At 44.1% G+C, this 21,960-nt stretch overlaps 1 protein-coding gene across 1 annotated transcript; it reads left to right on the top strand.

Moving 5' to 3' along the window:
* The first annotated feature begins 917 nt into the window (after positions 1 to 917).
* On the top strand, positions 918 to 21,960 carry LOC112224686 (Usher syndrome type-1G protein homolog). The gene is made up of 6 exons (XM_024388383.2): positions 918 to 1,223; positions 15,338 to 15,563; positions 18,146 to 18,376; positions 18,652 to 18,813; positions 19,232 to 19,992; positions 21,063 to 21,960. Exons 1-5 carry the CDS (start codon positions 1,030 to 1,032, stop codon positions 19,988 to 19,990), a joined length of 1,572 nt encoding a protein of 523 aa, XP_024244151.1. The 5' UTR covers positions 918 to 1,029; the 3' UTR covers positions 19,991 to 19,992; positions 21,063 to 21,960.

Genomic DNA, 21,960 nt, shown 5'->3' with positions numbered 1-21,960 from the left:
TCACAGACCAAATCTGAGCAACACGGCCAATTAAATCATACCAACCAACATCTGCTAGGAGCGGGTCACACCTTGATCTGATGACCGGAGTGGTCTGATTCACTCTGAACAGACAAATGATCACAGAGATATATTACACATCACACAGTACATCCATTTAGAAGGCATCAAAGTTCCCATCAGAGAACAAGTTCCAGATAGATACCAAACATGGGTTCACAAGTGTTATATTCTAACACACATTTTTTAAAAGACAGTTCTTTGGACTCTTTGTTGTTTGCAATTCAATTATTCAAAGAATGTTTGTCAACTCTGTCATGTGTGAGCTTGTCTCCAAAGGATACATAGAGTCTGTGTGGGTTTGGTGAAATGTTTGTCCAACGTGTGGTTATGTATACCAAAGGAAAAATGTCAGTGCCTGTTACTGCTTGTTTGAACACAGCCGGCACCATTCACTGACTTCATATAGTCTTCTGTGTTACCTAGATATTACCCAGATGTAGCAGGAGATAAGAACTCAAATAATCTGATACTAAAGTCATAAAAGCATACTCGTCAGGCTACTGTTGAATCGTTTCTGTGTTCTGAGCTAGTAATCTACTGTACAGTGGCACATGTTATTAAAATGCAATAATGAATAATGAATAATGACATTACTAATTGATTCAGTAAAATTAGCCGGACCTAATTGAAATTGTTAGGCTACTATTCAGAATTGAATACTGTTAATGGAAAAAAAAATTGCATTCACAATTAATTAGCTAACTAAGGTTAAAACTAAAACAAATGATTACAGTGAGATCTCCATGATCTGCACAGGTTTAAGGCTGTCAACTTCTCTGAACCCCTCCCTGTTTGACAACCGTCTGATGTGTCTCCCTGGCAACCGCTCTGGCTTCTCTCTGTAGTCCCTGCCTCCTTCCTGAGGGAAGCATCAACCTACGACCCAACAGAACACTGAGCGTCTTGTACAAACTTGCCCCTTCGGAGGGAAAGCTCTTAGCACACCTAGATGCCAAATAACTGACCATGAGCCAGGCTATCAGAGCCGTAGGCACTATGAACGACAAGTACCACCGGGCAGCCCGGGATGGCTACCTGGACCTACTCAGAGAGGCCACTCGGAAGCAGCTCAACGCGCCCGATGAAGACGGAATGACACCGACGTTATGGGCTGCGTACCACGGCAACCTTGATGCGCTCCGACTCGTTGTGGGAAGAGGGTAAGCTTCGTTACGTTTCCTAAGCAGCCGATAAAGCCTATAGCTTCTCTTGCGAGGAAGTAACAAGGCAACTAATTTTTAAAATAGCTCAGGTGTCCCGATTGCAAATTGGCCTACCAGTTGAAGTATCAACAAACAGGTGTGTAGGAGCATTGTCGCATGTCAGTGCAGCGTGCGCAAAGGCAAGTTTGCAATTTATGCACAGTATCTTCTCACTTCCTTCCATCTGAAAGGGCAGAGTCAGCAATAGACCAGAGACATGCAATTATGTATATGTTTATATACAGTGCAATCGGAAAGTAGTCAGACCGCTTGACCTTTTCCACATTTAGTTATGTTACAGCTTTATTCTAAAATTGAGTCATTAGTTTTTCCCCCTCATCAATCTACACACAATACCCCATAACGACAAAGCAAAAGCAGGTTTTTATAAATGTTTGCAAATGTATTACAAATTTAAAAAACTGAAATATCACATTTACATAAATATTCAGACCCTTTACTCAATACTTTGTTGAAGCACCTTTGGCAACGAATGCAGACTTGAGTCTTCTTGGGTATGATGCTACAAGCTTGGCACACCTGTATCTGGGGAGTTTCTTCCATTCTTCTCTGCAGATCCTCTCAAGCTAAGTCAGGTTCTCTCCAGAGATCGGGTTTAAGTCCGGGCTTTGGCTGGACCACTCAAGGACATTCAGAGACTTGTCCCGAAGCCACTCCTGTGTTGTCTTGGCTGTGTGCTTAGGGTTGTTGTCCTGTCCATTTTTTTGCGTAACAAAATGTGGAAAAAATCAAGGTGTCTGAATACTTGCTCTGTATATTTACTTATGGCTGGTCCAGGAATCCAACACGCTATCCTGGCATTGAACTGCAGAAGATCACTAAAACCTTCGGTCAACTGGTTCAGATTACTGTCTAGGAACAACATTTACATTCAAACGGCCACTTTAGTGCCAGCTCGGGATTTATGTCTGCTAGTTTGACCCTCCTCACCCCATCCAACAGGGCTGTTAATGTGATGGACACCTCTGTGTTTCCATTTTAACAAGCCTAATCAAAGGCAAATGTCACTGACAGAAGGATGGCCTGCTAACCAATACTCTCTCAGACACCAATGCACAACCGTGCTGCGTGAATACTTATGCACGCGTGCAAGCGTGCACACACACACACACGCACACACACACACACACACACACACACACACACACACACACACACACACACACAGAAACACACACAGAAACACACACACACACACACACACACACACACACACACACACACACACACACACACACACACACACACACCTCTATGGAAGTAGCAGTGGAAAGGGAAAGGGTGATATCTAGTCAGTTGTACAACTGAATGCCTTCAACTGAAATGTGTCTTCCGCATTTAACCCAACCCCTCTGAATCAGAGGTAATAAACATCAGCTCAATTACATGAGATGCTTGTTTTCATTCAGACTGACTTTTGAAAGGGCCCACTCCTCCACCACATTGTTAGCCTGCGGGTTAGTTCGGACTCCTGTCCTTGTGAGCTACAGTAGTAGGCAGCTACCACCAGATGACGGCTATAATCTTTGTTCCCCACACAAACCACTGGGCTACCGAGTGGCGCAGCGGTCTAAGGCACTGCAAATCAAATCAAATCAAATGGTATTAGTCACATGCGCCGAATATAACAGGTGAAACAGTGAAATGCTTACTTACGAATCCCTAACCAACAATGCAGATTAAAAATAATATGAGTAAGAATAAGAAATAAAAGTAACAAGTAATTAAAGAGCAGCAGTAAAATAACAATAGCGAGACTATACACAGGGGGGTTCCCGTTTCAGAGTCAATGTTCGGAGGCACCGGTTAGTTGAGGTGGTATGTACATGTAGGTACAGTGCCTTGCAAAAGTATTCATCCTCCTTGGCGTTTTTCCTATTTTGTTGCATTACAACCTGTAATTTAAATTGATTTTTATTTGGATTTCATGTAATGGACATACACAAAATAGTCCAAATTGGTGAAGTGAAATTAAAATAATGACTTGTTTAAAAAATTCATAAAAACTGAACGTGGTGAATGCATATGTACTTACCCCCTTTGCTATGAAGCCACTAAATAAGATCTGGTGCAACCAATTACCTTTAGAAGTCACATAATTAGTTAACTAAAGTCCACCTGTGTGGAATCTAAGTGTCACATGATCAGTCACATGATCCCAGTATATATGCACTTGTTCTGAAAGGCCCCAGTGTCACGTTCTGACCTTAGTTCTTTTGTTATGTCTTTGTTTTAGTATGGTCAGGGCGTGAGTTGGGTGGGTAGTCTATGTTCCTTTTTCTATGTTGTGTTTGCGTTTGGCCTGGTATGGTTCTCAATCAAAGGCAGGTGTCGTTAGTTGTCTCTGATTGAGGATCATACTTAGGTAGTCTTTTCCTACTTGTGTTTCGTGGATGTTTATTTTCTGTTCTGTGTTTTATTTCACCGTTCAGGACTGTTCGTTTGTCGTTTATTTGTTTTTGTTTCAGTGTTCACTATTCATATTAAAAATCAAGATGAACACTTACCACGCTGCGCTTTGGTCCTTTCCTTCATACGACGACCGTTACACCCAGAGTCTGCAACACCGCCAAGCAAGCGACACCATGAAGAGCAAGGAGCTCTCCAAACAGGTCAGGGACAAAGTTGTGGAGAACTACAGATCAGGGTTGGGTTATAAAAAAATATCCCAAACTTTGAACATCCCACGGAGCACCATTAAATCCATTATTAAAAAATTGCAAGAATATGGCACCACAACAAATCTGCCAAGAGAGAGCCGCCCACCAAAACTCACGGACCAGGCAAGGAGGGCATTAATCAGAGAGGTAACAAAGAGACCAAAGATAACCCTGCAGGGGCTGCAAAGCTCCACAGCGGATATTGGAGTCTCTGTTCATGGGATCACTAAGTCGTACACTCCACAGAGCTGGGCTTTACGGAAGATTGGCCAGAAAAAAGCAATTGTTTAAAGACAAAAATAAGCAAACACGTTTGGTGTTCACCAAAAGGCATGTGGGAGACTCCTCAAATGTATAGAAGAAGGTACTCTGTTCAGATGAGCCTAAAATGGAGCTTTTTGGCCATCAAGGAAAACGCTATGTCTGGTTGAAACCGAACACATCTCATCACCCAGAGAACATCATCTCATGGTGGTGGCAGCATCATGCTGTGGGGATGTTTTTCATCGGCAGGGACTGGGAAACTTGTCAGAATTGAAGGAATGATGGATGGCGCTAAATACAGGGAAATTCTTGAGGGAAACCTGTTTCAGACTTCCAGAGATTTGAGACTGGGACGGAGGTTCACCTTCCAGCAGGACAATGACCCTTAGCATACTTCCAAAGCAACACTCAAGCAGTTTAAGGGAATACATTTAAATGTCTTGGAATGGCCGAGTCAAAGCCCAGACCTCAATCCAATTGAGAAACTGTTCTATGACTTAAAGACAGCTCTACACCAGCGGAACCCATCCAACTTGAAGGAGCTGGAGCAGTTTTGCCTTGAAGAATGGAAAAATTCCCAGGGGTCAGATGTGCCAAGCTTATAGAGACATACCTTAAGAGACTTTCAACTGTAATTGCTGCAAAAGGTGGCTCTACAAAGTATTGACTTTGGGGGGGAGGGGTGAATAGTTATGCACGCTCAAGTTTTCAGTTTTTTTTTCTTATTTCTTGTTTGTTTCACAAGAAAAAATATTTTGCATCTTCAAAGTGGTCGGCATGTTGTGATACAAACTAGAGGTCGACCGATTAATCAGAATGGCCGATTAATTAGCGCCGATTTCAAGTTTTCATAACAATCGGAAATCGGTATTTTTGGACACCGATTTGGCCGATTTAAAAAATAAATACATATATATAGTCTGACTGAGCGATGGTAGGCAGCAGCAGGCTCCTAAGCATTTATTCAAACAGTACTTTCGTGCGTTTGCCAGCAGCTCTTCGCAATGCTTCAAGCATTGAGCTGTTTATGACTTCAAGCCAATCAACTCCCAATATTAGGCTGGTGTAACCAATGTGAAATGGCTAGCTAGTTAGCGGGGTGCGCGCTAATAGCGTTTCAATCGGTGACGTCACTCGCTCTGAGACTTGGAGTAGTTGTTCCCCTTGTCCTGCAAGGGCCGCGGCTTTTGTGCCGCGATGGGTAACGGTGCTTCATGGGTGGCTGTTGTTGATGTGTTCCTGGTTCGAGCCCAGGTAGGGGCGAGGAGAGGTACGGGAGCTATACTGTTACACTGGCAATACTGAAGTGCCTATAAGAACATCCAATAGTCAAAGGTATATGAAATACAAATGGTATAGAGAGAAATAGTCCTATAAATACTATATTAACTACAACCTAAAACCTCTTACGTTGGAATATTGAAGTCTCATGTTAAAAGGAACTGAGTAAGGAACTTAAACGTTAGCTATTTTAATGGCACATATTGCACTTTTACTTTCTTCTCCAACACTTTGTTTTTGCATTATTTAAACCAAATTGAACATGTTTAATTATTTATTTTAGGCTAAATTGATTTTTATTGATGTATTATGTTAAGTTAAAATAAGTGTTCGTTCAGTATTGTTGTAATTGTCATTACTACAAATACATTTTTTTTTAAATCGTCCAATTAATCGGCATCAGCTTTTTTTTGGGGTCCTCCAATAATCGGTATCGGCGTTGAAAAATCATAATCGGTCGACCTCTAATACAAACCCTCCCAAAAATCTATTTTAACGCCAGGTTGTAAGGCAACAAAATAGGAAAAATGCCGAGGGGGTGAATACTTTCAGAAGCCTCTGTGGAGTTATTAAAGTGACTATGCATAGATGATAAGAACAGAGAGTAGCAGTGGTGTAAAAGAGTGGGGGGCAGGGCAATGCAGATAGTCTGGGTATCCATTTGATTAGATGTTCAGGAGTCTTATGGCTTGGGGGTAGAAGCTGTTTAGAAGCCTGTTGGACCTAGATTTGGCACTCCGGTACCACTTCCCATGCAGTAGCAGAGAGAACAGTCTATGACTAGGGTGATTGGAGTCTTTAACAAGTTTTAGGGCCTTCCTCTGAGACCGCCTGGTGTAGAGGTCCTGGTTGGAAGGAAGCTTGGCCCCAGTGATGTACTGGGCCGTATGCACTAACCTCTGTAGTGCCTTGTGGTCGGAGGCTGAGCAGTTGCCATACCAGGCAGTGGTGCAACTGTAGAGCCTTTAGAGTATCTGAGGACCCATGACAAATCTTTTCAGTCTCCTGAGGGGAATAGGTTTGTCTTCACAACTGTCTTGGTGTGCTTGGACCGTGTTAGTTTTTTATTTATTTATCCATTATTTTACCAGGTAAGTCGACTGAGAACACATTCTCATTTGCAGCAATGACCTGGGGAATAGTTACAGGGGAGAGGAGGGGGATGAATGAGCCAATTGTAAACTGGGGATTATTAGGTGACCGTAATGGTTTGATGGCCAGATTGGGAATTTAGCCAGGACACTGGGGTTAACACCCCTACTCTTACAATAAGTGTCATGGGATTTTTAATGACCACAGAGAGTCAGGACACCCGTTTAACGTCCCATCCGAAAGACAGCACCCTGCACAGGGCAGTGTCCCCAATCACTGGCCTGGGGCATTGGGATATTTTTTAGACCAGAGGAAAGAGTGCCTCCTACTGGCCCTCCAACACCACTTCCAGCAGCATCTCCCATCCAGGGACTGACCAGGACCAACCCTGCTTAGCTTCAGAAGCAAGCCAGCTGTGGTATGCAGGGTGGTATGCTTCTTGTTGGTGATGTAGACACCAAGGAACTTGAAGTGCTCAACCTGCTCCACTGCAGCCCCATCAATGAGAATGGCGGCGTGCTCGGTCCTCTTTTTCCTGTAGTACACAATCATCTCCTTTGTCTTGATCACGCTGAGGGAGAGGTTGTTGTCCTGGCACCACACAACCAGGGCTCTACCCTCATCCCTATAGGCTGTCTCGTCGTTGTCGGTGATCAGGCTGTTCTGTCATTGGTGAACGGGGAGTACAGGACAGGATTGAGCATGCACCTCTGAGGGGTTCTTGTGTTGAGGATCAGTGTGGCGGTTGTGTTGTTACCTACCTTTACCACCTGGGGGCGGCCCGTCAGGAAGTCCAGGATCCAGTTGCAGAGGGAGGTGTTTAGTCCCTGGGTCCTTAGTTTATTGGTGAGCTTTGAGGGCACTATGGTGTTGAACGCTGAACTATAGTCAATTAATAGCATTCTCACATAGGTGTTCCTTTTGTCCAGGTGGGAAAGGGTAGTGTAGAGTGCAATAGAGATTTCATCATCTGTGGATCTGTTAGGGTGGTATGCAAATTGGAGTGGGTCTAGGGTATCCGGGAGGATGCTGTTGATGTGAGCCATGACCAGCCTTTCAAAGCACTTCATGGCTACAGAGTGTTACGGGTTGGTAGTCATTTAGGCAGGTTACCTTAATGTTCTTTGGCACAGATACTATGGTTGTCTGCTTAAAACATGTTGGTGTTACAGACTTGGACAGGGAGAGGTTGAAAATGTCAGTGAAGACACTTGCCAGTTGGTCAGCGCATGCTCGCAGTACACATTCCTGGTAATCTGTCTGGCTCTGCTGCCTTGTGAATGTTGACCTGTCTAAAGGTCTTACTCACATCGGCTGTGGAGAGCGCGATCACACAGTCTTCCAGAACAGCTGGTGCGCTCATGCATTTCAGTGTTATTTACCTCCAAGCAAGCGTAGAAGTAGTTTAGCTCGCCTGGTAGGCTCGTGTCACTGGGCAGCTTTCGGCTGTGCTTTTCTTTGTATTCTGTAATGGTTTGCAAGCCCTGCCACATCCGATGAGCGTCAGAGCCGGTGTAGTACTGTTCGATCTTAGTCCTGTATTGATGCTTTGCCTGTTTGATGGTTCGTCAGAGGGCATAGCGGGATTTCTTATAAGCTTCCGGGTTCCTTGAAAGTGGCAGCTCTAGCCTTTAGCCCAGTGCGGATGTTGCCTGTAATCCATGGCTTCTGGTTGGGGTATGTTCGTACAGTCACTGTGGGGACGAACTCATCGATGCGCTAATTGATGAAGCCAGTGACTGATGTGGTGTACTCCTCAATGCTATTGGAGGAATCCCGGAACATATTCCAGTCTGTGCTAGCTAAACAGTCCTGTAGCTTAGCATCTGCTTCATCTGACCACTTTTTCATTGTTCGAGTCACTGGTGCTTCCTGCTTTCATTTTTGCTTGTAAGCAGGAATCCGAAGGATAGAATTATGGTCACATTTGCCAAATGGAGGGGGAGGGTAGAGTTTTGTATGCGTCTCTGTGAGTGGAGTAAAGGTGGTCCAGAGTTTTTTTCCCTCTGGTTGCACATTTAACATGCTGATAGAAGTTTGGTAAGACAGATTTAAGTTTCCCTGCCTTAATGTCCCCGGCTACTAGGAGTGCCGCCTCTGGGTCAACAGTTTCCTGTTTGCTTCTGGCGGAATACAGCTCATTGAGTGCGCTCTTATTGCCAGCATCAGTCTGTGGTGGAATGTGGACAGCTACGAAAAATACAGATGAAAACTCTCTAGGTAGATAGTGTGGTCTAAAAGATAGTGGGTAGTGTGGTTATTTACAAAAATACATCGTCCACCGCCCCTTGTCTAACCAGATGCTGCTGTTCTGTCCTACTTATACAGCGTATAACCAGCTGTATATTGATAATGTCATTGTTCAGCCACGACTCCGTGAAGTTTAAGATATCACAATTTTGAATGTCCCATTAAACTACCAATCTTCCGCGTAGGACATCAATTTATTTTCCAAAGATTGCACGTTAGCTAGCCGAATGGAAGAAATGGGGATTTATTAGATTGCCTTTGAATTCTCAGAAGGCAGCCCGCCCTCCGCCCCCTTTTACTCCGTCTTCTCTTCACGCAAATGACGGTAGTCTGGGCCTGTTCCCGGGAGAGCAGTATGTCATTCACGTCAGGCTCGTCGGACTCGTTAAAGGAAAAATAGGATTCTGCCAGTCCGTGGTGAGCAATCACAGTTCTAATGCCCAGAAGTTTTTTTTTTTTGGTCATAAGAGATGGTAGCAGCAACATTATATACACAATAAGTAAAACATTTTTTTTTACAAACAACGCAAAGAAACAAACAAAAAAACACAACTGGTTAGAAATACGTAAAATGTCAGCCTTGTTCTCTGGCGCCATCTTGCATCTCTGTGCTAGAGGTGTCACTACAGACCCTGGTTCAATTCCAGGCTGTATCACAACCGGCCGTGATTGGGTTTGTCCGGGATAGGCCGTCATTGTAAATAATAATTTGTTTTTAACTGACTTGCCTAGTTAAACAAAGGTAAAAAAAAAATGGTTTTAATATACATCTCCCATTCAGAAGGTCTGGTACTGTCAGAATACACCCTCAGCAGTCTAGCAATGGTGCTTTCTGACTTCCAATGGGAAACAAGAGAGATGCGGGATTTAGGAGTAAGGCTATATTATCGTTTGATAAGTAGGCTACTCTTTCAGCTACCGAAGCTCCTTTGTGCATGTGTACAGACAGTATAGGTAAAAATACAGTGCCTTGCGAAAGTATTCGCCCCCCTTGAACTTTGTGACCTTTTGCCACATTTCAGGCTTCAAACATAAAGATATAAAACTGCATTTTTTTTTGAAGAATCAACAACAAGTGGGACACAATCATGAAGTGGAATGACATTTATTGGATATTTCAAACTTTTTTAACAAATCAAAAACTGAAAAATTGGGCGTGCAAAATTATTCAGCCCCTTTACTTTCAGTGCAGCAAACTCTCTCCAGAAGTTCAGTGAGGATCTCTGAATGATCCAATGTTGACCTAAATGACTAATGATGATAAATACAATCCACCTGTGTGTAATCAATTCTCCGTATAAATGCACCTGCACTGTGATAGTCTCAGAGGTCCGTTAAAAGCGCAGAGAGCATCATGAAGAACAAGGAACACACCAGGCAGGTCCGAGATACTGTTGTGAAGAAGTTTAAAGCCGGATTTTGATACAAAAAGATTTCCCAAGCTTTAAACATCCCAAGGAGCACTGTGCAAGCGATAATATTGAAATGGAAGGAGTATCAGACCACTGTAAATCTACCAAGACCTGGCCGTCCCTCTAAACTTTCAGCTCATACAAGGAGAAGACTGATCAGAGATGCAGCCAAGAGGCCCATGATCACTCTGGATGAACTGCAGAGATCTACAGCTGAGGTGGGAGACTCTGTCCATAAGACAACAATCAGTCGTATATTGCACAAATCTGGCCTTTATGGAAGAGTGGCAAGAAGAAAGCCATTTCTTAAAGATATCCATAAAAAGTGTCGTTTAAAGTTTGCCACAAGCCACCTGGGAGACACACCAAACATGTGGAAGAAGGTGCTCTGGTCAGATGAAACCAAAATTGAACTTTTTGGCAACAATGCAAAACGTTATGTTTGGCGTAAAAGCAACACAGCTCATCACAATGAACACACCATCCCCACTGTCAAACATGGTGGTGGCAGCATCATGGTTTGGGCCTGCTTTTCTTCAGCAGGGACAGTGAAGATGGTTAAAATTGATGGGAAGATGGATGGAGCCAAATACAGGACCATTCTGGAAGAAAACCTGATGGATTCTGCAAAAGACCTGAGACTGGGACGGAGATTTGTCTTCCAACAAGACAATGATCCAAAACATAAAGCAAAATCTACAATGGAATGGTTCAAAAATAAACATATCCAGGTGTTAGAATGGCCAAGTCAAAGTCCAGACCTGAATCCAATCGAGAATCTGTGGAAAGAACTGAAAACTGCTGTTCACAAATGCTCTCCATCCAACCTCACTGAGCTCGAGCTGTTTTGCAAGGAGGAATGGGAAAAAATGTCAGTCTCTCGATGTGCAAAACTGATAGAGACATACCCCAAGCGACTTACAGCTGTAATCGCAGCAAAAGGTAGCGCTACAAAGTATTAACTTAAGGGGGCTGAATAATTTTGCACGCCCAATTTGTCAGTTTTTGATTTGTTAAAAAAGTTTGAAATATCCAATAAATGTCGTTCCACTTCATGATTGTGTCCCACTTGTTGTTGATTCTTCACAAAAAAATACAGTTTTATATCTTTATGTTTGAAGCCTGAAATGTGGCAAAAGGTCGCAAAGTTCAAGGGGGCCGAATACTTTCGCAAGGCACTGTACCTCTCTTTTGTGGAAGGTTTAAGTGCTGGACAAGCAGGTGTGGATGGAAATGCTATAACGCCTATTTAGAGAGCCTTTTGACAACCCACTATGGTGGAGACAGCACCCAGGAGAACCAGAGTAGAAGAGAGGAGGAGGGTAGGGGGAGATGGGACAAGAGGAGGGTAGGGAGAGAGGACAGGGGGGAGAGGACAGGAGGAGGCGGGTAGGGGGAGAGGACAGGAGGAGGAGGGTAGGGAGAGAGGGCAGAAGAGGAGAGTAGAGAGGGAGGGTACAGAGAGCGAGATAGGGCAGAAGAGGAGGGTAGAGAGAGAGAGAGAGAGAGAGAGGACAAGAGGAGGGTAGGGGGAGAGGACAAGAGGAGGGTAGGCAGAGATCAGAGGAGGGTAGGGGGAAGAAGAGAGTAGGAGGGTAGGGTCAATACTCCAGGGATATGTCAAGACCTTAGTGACAGGTTTATAAGGCATGATGGTAATTAAGTGTGGAGAGAGCAGTAGATTTTGATGCCTGAAAGAAGCAGCAGTGTCAGATGTGTAAATTAGATATTAACAGCGTAGATTTTGTCTGTAGAGGAAAGGTCAGTGTGAGGGATAGGACTAATAGGACAGACAGATCCTCTAACAACAGTCCCGGGGCATTGATGCTGCAGCAAAGGCCCAGGCTGATGGTGGCTGAGATAAGGATGGACAGGTCCAGGCTGGTGGTGGCTGAGATAAGGATGGACAGGCCCAGGCTGGTGGTGGCTGAGATAGGGATGGACAGGCCCAGGCTGGTGGTGGCTGAGATAAGGATGGACAGGCCCAGGCTGGTGGTGGCTGAGATAAGGATGGACAGGCCCAGGCTGGTGGTGGCTGAGATAGGGATGGACAGGCCCAGGCTGGTGGTGGCTGAGATAGGGATGGACAGGCCCAGGCTGGTGGTGGCTGAGATAAGGGATGGACAGGCCCAGGCTGGAGGTGGCTGAGATAGGGATGGACAGGCCCAGGCTGGTGGTGGCTGAGATAAGGGATGGACAGGCCCAGGCTGGCGGTGGCTGAGATAGGGATGGACAGGCCCAGGCTGGTGGTGGCTGAGATAGGGATGGACAGGCCCAGGCTGGTGGTGGCTGAGATAAGGATGGACAGGCCCAGGCTGGTGGTGGCTGAGATAAGGATGGACAGGCCCAGGCTGGTGGTGGCTGAGATAAGGATGGACAGGTCCAGGCTGGTGGTGGCTGAGATAGGGATGGAGGCTGGTGGTGGCTGAGGCCCAGGATGGTGGTGGCTGAGATAGGGATGGACAGGCCCAGGCTGGGGGTGGCTGAGATAAGGATGGACAGGCCCAGGCTGGGGGTGGCTGAGATAAGGATGGACAGGCCCAGAGCTGTGGTGGATATCAGAAGGCCTGCTAGAAGATTAGGAGTAGCTTGCATACTACCGGAACTTAGCAATGCTGATCTGCTCCTACTTCTTCTCTGCATTATACAGGCCTCTTTCTATGTCATATCTAAAAGGTACAAGGAAAAGAATGGGGCTGAACATATAGGGTGGTTTCCCAGAACTATTAGACATGATCTTGGACTAAATGGCACTGAATATAGATGGTCTAACTGGGGAACATGTTTCATACACTGAATGGAGATGCTCTAACTGTGGGACATATTTCATACACTGAATATAGATGCTCTGACTGGGGGACATAATAGTGTCCTATTACTATTTCCTGTTAGAGATTGAGTGAGCAGATTTGGAAATCAGAAGCTGTAGCCTATTTTCAAATAAATGATACATGAAAACAAGAAGGTTATGAGGCTCTGTTTACGTGTCAACCCCAGTTGTTTTGGTCTTTAACTGGGCCACATTGTCGGGTAGTAGGGTTGGCTTACTGTTGAGTCAGATCTCTTGGTTGTCCCGTTGATAGATCTCTTGGTTGTCCCGTTGATAGTCAGATCTCTTGGTTGTCCCGTTGATAGATCTCTTGGTTGTCCCGTTGATAGTCAGATCTTTTGGTTGTCCCGTTGATAGTCAGATCTCTTGGTTGTCCCGTTGATAGTCAGATCTCTTGGTTGTCCCGTTGATAGTCAGATCTCTTGGTTGTCCCGTTGATAGTCAGATCTCTTGGTTGTCCCATTGATAGTCAGATCTCTTGGTTGTCCCGTTGATAGTCAGATCTCTTGGTTGTCCTGTTGATAGTCAGATCTCTGGGCTGTCCCGTTGATAGTCAGATCTCTTGGTTGTCCTGTTGATAGTCAGATCTCTTGGTTGTCCCGTTGATAGTCAGATCTCTTGGTTGTCCTGTTGATAGTCAGATCTCTGGGCTGTCCCGTTGATAGTCAGATCTCTTGGCTGTCCTGTTGATACTCAGATCTCTTGGCTGTCCCGTTGATAGTCAGATCTCTTGGTTGTCCCGTTGATAGTCAGATCTCTTGGTTGTCCCGTTGATAGTCAGATCTCTTGGCTGTCCCGTTGATAGTCAGATCTCTTGGTTGTCCTGTTGATAGTCAGATCTCTTTGATGCACATTGATTGTGATGATGACGATGCACATTGATGACGATGCATATTGATGACGATGCACATTGATGACGATGCACATTGATGACGATGCACATTGATGACGATGCACATTGATGACGATGCACATTGATGACGATGCACATTGATGACGATGCATATTGATGATGATGATGACGATGTACATTGAACCTGTAAATGCATGAATGTTCAATTTGTACAGATATGCAGGAAGTAGAAATCAGTGTCAAGTGTATGAAGAACAGCCAGCGTTCATCAGGACGCAACATTTTGGAATGTTCAGATAGAAATATGTTATGTAGAACAAACATGCCTCTCTCTGACTTGTAGAACAATGAATCGCAACTGCTCTTTTCGTGGCATTTCTATCTGCAATATTCGACAACATTTGGCAAATGAACATGGCCCAGGTGTTGACCTTGTGGCTCTCTGGGGTCACAGTTTCTCTGGGTGTCTGTGAGAGAAAAGATTCTCAGTCCATATGTTGAATAATACATGTTAACATCGCTGTAATGTTTCACCTGCACCGCCTCAATTATTAATCACACCACAGCCACGCTGGGCCGGATGGGTGAGGGCAACACAGGAAAGGGGAGGGGCTCTGACACGCCAAGCAGGACGTGATATATAACTGTCATGTCATGACATCCTTGTGTTGTGTAATGTTTGCACCTTTTCATCAAAAGATCCCTCACTGTTTGAGGGTATATGTATGTCACTTTGTGTTTGTTTAAAGGTATAATTATAAGTTGCAGAGTCATGGTCTGTAGTCAACACAGTAGAAATGGTAGTCAGCGGTACGACATGCGGTACGATGACCCCAATTGGGTCATCTTACTTCCTGAATTTATTGTGAAAGAGGATATAGGCATAGCTAAGCAGAGGTGGGTTCATTTTTCTCTGTTCTGTAAACCCGTTGATTTACAGAATCATTATTGGTCATTATCGGGTCATTATCGGGTCATTATCATGTTAATGACACGATCGTTACCAGGTCATTATCGTGTCATTATCGTGTCATTATCAGGTCGTTGGCATTATCGGGTCGCTATCAGGTCATGATCAGGACATTATTGGGTCAAAGTCAGGTCATTATTGGGTCAAAGTCAGGTCATTATCATTATCGGGTGTCACACACATCATTATCGGGTGTCACACACATACATACAGTACCTACACACACCATGGCTCAGTTTCCCCGAACCAGATTATTCCTGGATGGAAATCGAGTGTGATTTTGTTGTTGTTGTCCAGAAGTAAATCTGGATGTAGGAAAGTATATGTTAACATCTGTAATTGATGGCCTATGCTGAAGCAGTGGTAAAAGGCCTGAGTTTTATTATGTACTGTGTCTTTTTAAGACTTGTGTTCCTTCTCTTCCTCTCCCTCCTCCCAGAGGTGACCCTGACAAGTGTGATATTTGGGGCAACACTCCGCTCCATCTGGCCGCCGCCAACGGCCACCACAGCTGCCTGTCCTTCCTGGTATCGTTCGGTGCCAATGTGTGGTGCCTGGACAACGACTACCACACGCCCCTCGACATGGCCGCCACCAAGAGCCACATGGACTGTGTCCGATACCTGGACTCCATCTCCGCCAAGCAGTCTGTCCTCAACCCCAAGGTGAGGTATCAGGAGCAATTTTTTAAACCTTTATTTAACCAGGCAAAGTTAAGAACAAATTCTTATTTTCAATGACGGCCTAGGAACAGTGGGTTAACTGCCTGTTCAGGAGCAGAATGACAGATTTGTACCTTGTCAGCTCGGGGGTTTGAACTTCCAACCTTCCAGTTACTAGTCCAACGCTCTAACCACTAGGCCACCCTGCCGCCCCAATGACAAGGAACAGTCATCTGATGAATTCTGACCTGATCACAGGAAGAAACTTTACTGAGACTACTAAATGACCATTGTCACGTATAGCCTACGTATCATTTTTAAATGGATGTAGTTCTGTCCTTGAGCTGTTCTTGTCTATTAATGTTCTGTATTATGTCATGGTTCATATTCAATGTGGACCCCAGGAAAGGTAGTTGCTGCTTTTGCAACAGCTAATGGGGATCCAAATAAAATACAAATACCAATTTTATACCAGTAGGTTGTAAAAAAATATATATTTTACCATCATAATTGTATCCATTTGAACAAAATATTTGTATTTGAAATATATTTCAGTTATTGTTTAAATTATATTTGTTATACACCTGTTCTGCCAGTCACATTCTGTCGAAAGTCCCCAAAGTACACACATCCATGGGTCACTCGTCTTTTCAGTTCGCTGCAGCTAGCGGCTGGAACGAGCTGCAACAAACACTTAAACGGGACAGTTTTATCTCAATCTCTTCATTCAAAGACTCAATCATGGACACTCTTACTGACAGCTGTGGCTGCTCTGTGTGATGTATTGTTGTCTCTACCTTCTTGGCCTTTGTGTTGTTGTCTGTGCCAAATAATATTTGTACCATATTTTGTGCTGCTGACATGTTGTGTTGCTACCATGCTATGTTGTTGTCTTAGGTCTCTCTTTATGTAGTGTTGTGGTGTCTCTCTTTATGTAGTGTTGTAGTGTCTCTCTTTATGTAGTGTTGTAGTGTCTCTCTTTATGTAGTGTTGTGGTGTCTCTCTTTATGTAGTGTTGTCTTTATGTAGTGTTGTGGTGTCTCTCTTTATGTAGTGTTGTAGTGTCTCTTTATGTAGTGTTGTAGTGTTGTAGTGTTGTCTCTCTTTATGTAGTGTTGTAGTGTCTCTTTATGTAGTGGTGTCTTTTTATGTAGTGTTGTAGTGTCTCTCTTTATGTAGTGTTGTAGTGTCTCTCTTTATGTAGTGTTCTCTCTTTATGTAGTGTTGTCTCTCTTTATGTAGTGTTGTAGTGGTGTCTCTCTTTATGTAGTGTTGTAGTGTCTCTCTTTATGTAGTGTGTCTCTCTTTAGTGTTGTAGTGTCTCTCTTGTAGTGTAGTGTTGTAGTGTTGTGGTGTCTCTCTTTATGTAGTGTTGTAGTGTCTCTCTTTATGTAGTGTTGTAGTGTCTCTTTATGTAGTGTTGTGGTGTCTCTCTTTATGTAGTGTTGTAGTGTCTCTTTATGTAGTGTTGTGTCTCTCTTTATGTAGTGTTGTTTATGTAGTGTTGTCTCTCTTTATGTAGTGTTGTAGTGTCTCTTTATGTAGTGTTGTAGTGTCTCTTTATGTAGTGTTGTAGTGTCTCTCTTTATGTAGTGTTGTAGTGTCTCTCTTTATGTAGTGTTGTAGTGTCTCTTTGTAGTGTTGTAGTGTTGTGTTGTGTCTCTCTTTATGTAGTGTTGTAGTGTCTCTCTTTATGTAGTGTTGTGTGTCTCTCTTTGTAGTGTAGTGTCTCTCTGTCTCTCTTTATGTAGTGTTGTAGTGTCTCTCTTTATGTAGTGTTGTGGTGTCTCTCTTTATGTAGTGTTGTCTCTCTTTATGTAGTGTTGTGGTGTCTCTCTTTATGTAGTGTTGTAGTGTCTCTCTTTATGTAGTGTTGTAGTGTCTCTCTTTATGTAGTGGTGTCTCTCTTTATGTAGTGTTGTAGTGTCTCTCTTTATGTAGTGTTGTAGTGTCTCTCTTTATGTAGTGTTGTGGTGTCTCTCTTTATGTAGTGGTGTCTCTCTTTATGTAGTGTTGCGGTGTCTCTCTTTATGTAGTGTTGTCTCTCTTGTCGTGATGTGTGTTTTGTCCTGTATTTTATTTATTTATTTATTTTTAATCCCAAGGGAAGCCTTTTGCTTTTTAGTAGGCCGTCATTGTACATAAGAATGTTTTATTAACTAGGCAAGTCAGTTAAATAAAAGTTTTTAAAAAATAATACTGATTAGGAACAACTTCCTAATATTGAGTTGCAAACTCAAACTGGCGCTGCTGGCGCCTACCCCGTTCAAAAGCACTTCAGTGTTTTGCCTTGCCTATTCAACCTCTGAATGGCACATATACCAAATCCATGTCTCAACTGTCTCAAGGTTTAAACATCCTTATTTAACCCGTCTCCTTCCCTTCATCTACACTGATTGAAGTGGATTTAACAAGTGACATCAATAAGGGATCATAGCTTTAACCTGGATTCACCTGGTCAGTCTATGTCATGGAGAGATTGTTCTTAATGTTTTGTACACTCAGTTTGAATTGTGTGGCCTAAACTGCAATGGTGTATATGTGATATTTAAATAGTGAATAAATAGATCTACCTCTTCTACAAGCTGGTGGAGAAGCTGAAAGACAGAGCATCCCGCGCGGCAGAAAGGAGGATAAAGGACTGTGTGAAGATGCAGCAGAAACACCACCAGCGGCTGGAGAGAAAGTTCCTGAAGGAGAGCGTCAGGTCGGATAACTCAGACGCCATGAGTTTCTCTAGTTATAACAGCAGCAGCACGCTAAGCCGCAATCTTCCTCAGTTCAACACTGCCACTTCCAACATGCCATACTCACAGGTCAGAGGTCAAAAGCATTTCTTCCCTGCTACTTCGCTGTCAATTTCTCATGAATGCATTTGATATTATTTTGATAGTCAACTGCAGTTTGAATAAATCATTTGATATTGTTTTTACGTTCCCTGATAAATAAGTTAAGGAGTAAGCTCAAGAAATTTCAGCTATTGTTCATTGTCCTTTTTCATGTGTCAAACTCTGCCTTGCTTTACATTTAGTAAATTATCTATTTAATGTCCTCTCCTGAGTCCACATTTCGATCTTTTCAATCTATACAGGCCACTGTACACTCCACAGCCAAGGGGAGGACCAAGATTCACAAGAAGCTAGAGAAGAAGAAACAGGTGGACGGCACCTTTAAGATCTACGAGGATGGGAGGAAGAGTGTTCGCTCGCTGTCTGGCCTTCAGCTTGGCCAGGACGTCATGTTCCTAAAGCAGGTAGAACAAGTAGCTCCTGTATGTAAAGACACAACATCCTAAACAGTTGGCTCTAACTAACGGAAAGTTAGCTTTAGAAAATAAACGCACTCTATTCTTCTAAACCCATTACATTTCACAAAGGCTTAGTGCTGAATCCTCCTTGGTTATTTCTATTACATTTCCCACAGGCTTAGTGCTGAATCCTCCGTGGTTATTTCTATTACATTTCCCACAGGCTTAGTGCTGAATCCTCCTTGGTTATTTCCATTACATTTCCCACAGGCTTAGTGCTGAAACCTGGGTTATTTCCATTACATTTCCCATAGGCTTAGTGCTGAAACCTGGGTTATTTCCATTACATTTCCCACAGGCTTAGTGCTGAAACCTGGGTTATTTCCATTAAAATGGTTTCTCTTCATTAATGTTCCTTCAACAGGGCACTTACGCCAACTCTAAGGACCACTCGCGCCTCAACATCCGGGACATGTTCCCTCACCACGGCAACAACCACGATCACCATGACAATGACCACTACGATGACGATGAACGTGCCGACACCATCTTCCACCTCTCCCGTGCCATCAGCGACCCGGTTCTCCACGAGGCCGCCTACTCCGAGATCAGCACTGACTCGGGCCGTGACTCCCTTTTCACCCGGCCCGGTCTTGGAACCATGGTGTTCCGACGGAACTACGTCTCCGATGGCCTCTTCGCCATTGGAGCCCAGGACGAGGGTTCCGTGGCTGGCTCCGAGCCGGTGGGCCGTGCCCCTAACGTCCGCCTCCGTGGCCGTCTACCCCGGCGCCAGCCCAGCCTGGATGATGCAACAAAGATAGACAGCATCATGAGCGCCCTGAGCCTCCAGGAGAGGAATCTGCAGGAGCTGCCCTGGGAGGAGTCTGACGTGGGCCTGGACGAGGAGCTGCCCTGGGAGGAGGCTGACGTGGGCCTGGACGAGGAGCTGGAGCCTGAGAGTGGACACCTGGAGACGTTTCTTGCCTCCCAGAGCCTGGGGGAGTTCATGCCCATTTTCAGGAGGGAGAAGATTGACCTCCAAGCTCTGTTGCTCTGCTCAGACCAGGACCTGACCTCCATACACATCCCACTGGGACCCAGGAAGAAGCTGCTAAAGGCTTGTAAGAGACGGCTGGACACCCTGGAGGAACCAGAGGGCATCGAGGACACTGAGCTCTGACGGTCAGTATTACTGTACAAATTACTACATGAAGTCTATGACAGGCAAAGCACGTTACTTTGTTAATCATGGCTCAAACAGCAGAAGGAATCAAGGACACTGAGCAAGGACACTGAGCAAGGACACTGAGCAAGGACACTGAGAGGGTCAGTACAACAGACTTCCTTCCTATGTGTTTGTAGCTAATAGATAAATAGGGCCAGTTTGTAGCTGATAGATAAATCTTGCCAGTTTGTAGCTAATAGATAAATAGGGCCAGTTTGTAGCTGACAGATAAATAGGGCCAGTTTGTAGCTAATAGATAAATAGGGCCAGTTTGTAGCTGACAGATAAATCTTTGCCAGATAAATTTTGTAGCTAATAGATAAATAGGGCCAGTTTGTAGCTGACAGATAAATAGGGCCAGTTTGTAGCTAATAGATAAATAGGGCCAGTTTGTAGCTAATAGATAAATAGGGCCAGTTTGTAGCTGAGAGATAAATAGGGCCAGTTTGTAGCTAATAGATAAATGGGCCAGTTTGTAGCTGACAGATAAATAGGGCCAGTTTGTAGCTAATAGATAAATAGGGCCAGTTTGTAGCTAATAGATAAATAGGGCCAGTTTGTAGCTGACAGATAAATAGTGCCAGTTTGTAGCTGACAGATAAATAGGGCCAGTTTGTAGCTGATAGATAAATAGGGCCAGTTTGTAGCCAATAGATAAATAGGGCCAGTTTGTAGCTGACAGATAAATAGTGCCAGTTTGTAGCTGACAGATAAATAGGGCCAGTTTGTAGCTGATAGATAAATAGGGCCAGTTTGTAGCCAATAGATAAATAGGGCCAGTTTGTAGCTGACAGATAAATAGGGCCAGTTTGTAGATAATAGATAAATAGGGCCAGTTTGTAGCTGATAGATAAATAGGGCCAGTTTGTAGCTAATAGATAAATAGGGCCATCTAGTGGAGTGCTATAGTAAAACACCTGTGATTGAAATACATGTAGACGATTAGTTTAATGTATTCCCTCTATATAAAAAGTCAATTTCTAGAACAGAGATCACATTGTATGTATTTTGTTTTGTTCATCCACAGAGAGATGACATGGTGACATCTTTACTGTCATTCAAGGTGACACACAGAGTCCTGTCTGCCTATCAGCTCTAGTCCATGGAGAGCTGTGGTCCTGCCTATCAGCTTTAGTCCATGGAGAGCTGTGGTCCTGCCTAGCAGCTCTAGTCCATGGAGAGCTGTGGTCCTGCCTATCAGCTCTAGTCCATGGAGAGCTGTGGTCCTGCCTATCAGCTCTAGTCCATGGAGAGCTGTGGTCCTGCCTATCAGCTCTAGTCCATGGAGAGCTGTGGTCCTGTCTGCCTAGCAGCTCTAGTCAATGGAGAGCTGTGGTCCTGACTATCAGCTCTAGTCCATGGAGTCCTGAGATGGTGTTAGGATTATCCACACAGAGCTGTGGTCCTGCCTGACTAACGCCACTCCCCAGGGACAGCACTCCCTGGCTGGGGACACAGAGAACATTACACTGGGGTCTGGTAGAGTCCCTAGGGTCCTGGTGCCGTGCATGAGAGGGCGTCTTTAATTACACACCCAGATGGTCTTGCAGGGCCGGGTGTGCTGTAGGACAGTGCCTACTCACTTACTGTCATTGGCACGGAAACAAACACACTCACACGTTTCCCATATGGAATACATTTGCAACTGAGCATTTGATCATGTTTTTTGTCTATATATTTGTGCAAACGTGTAATGTTATTTCCGTATTTATTATTTATTAATAGAAAATGTTTTGTTTATTGTTTATTACAGACATTACTGTCCAGTTGTGTTACTTTAGTATGTATAATAGTTGTACAGTTCTCCAGTTAGCTCAGATGAAAAGCTGACCATGTCTGTTATATTTATTTGTAATGTTTATTTCACCTTTATTTAACTAGACAAGTCAGTTAAGAACACATTCTTATTTTACAATGACACATAT

This window comes from Oncorhynchus tshawytscha, linkage group LG25, assembly GCF_018296145.1.
Source record: "Oncorhynchus tshawytscha isolate Ot180627B linkage group LG25, Otsh_v2.0, whole genome shotgun sequence".
NCBI lineage: Eukaryota > Metazoa > Chordata > Actinopteri > Salmoniformes > Salmonidae > Oncorhynchus > Oncorhynchus tshawytscha.
The sequence above is the reverse complement of the archived record's forward strand: the minus strand, read 5'-3'. Positions and strand labels throughout refer to the sequence as shown.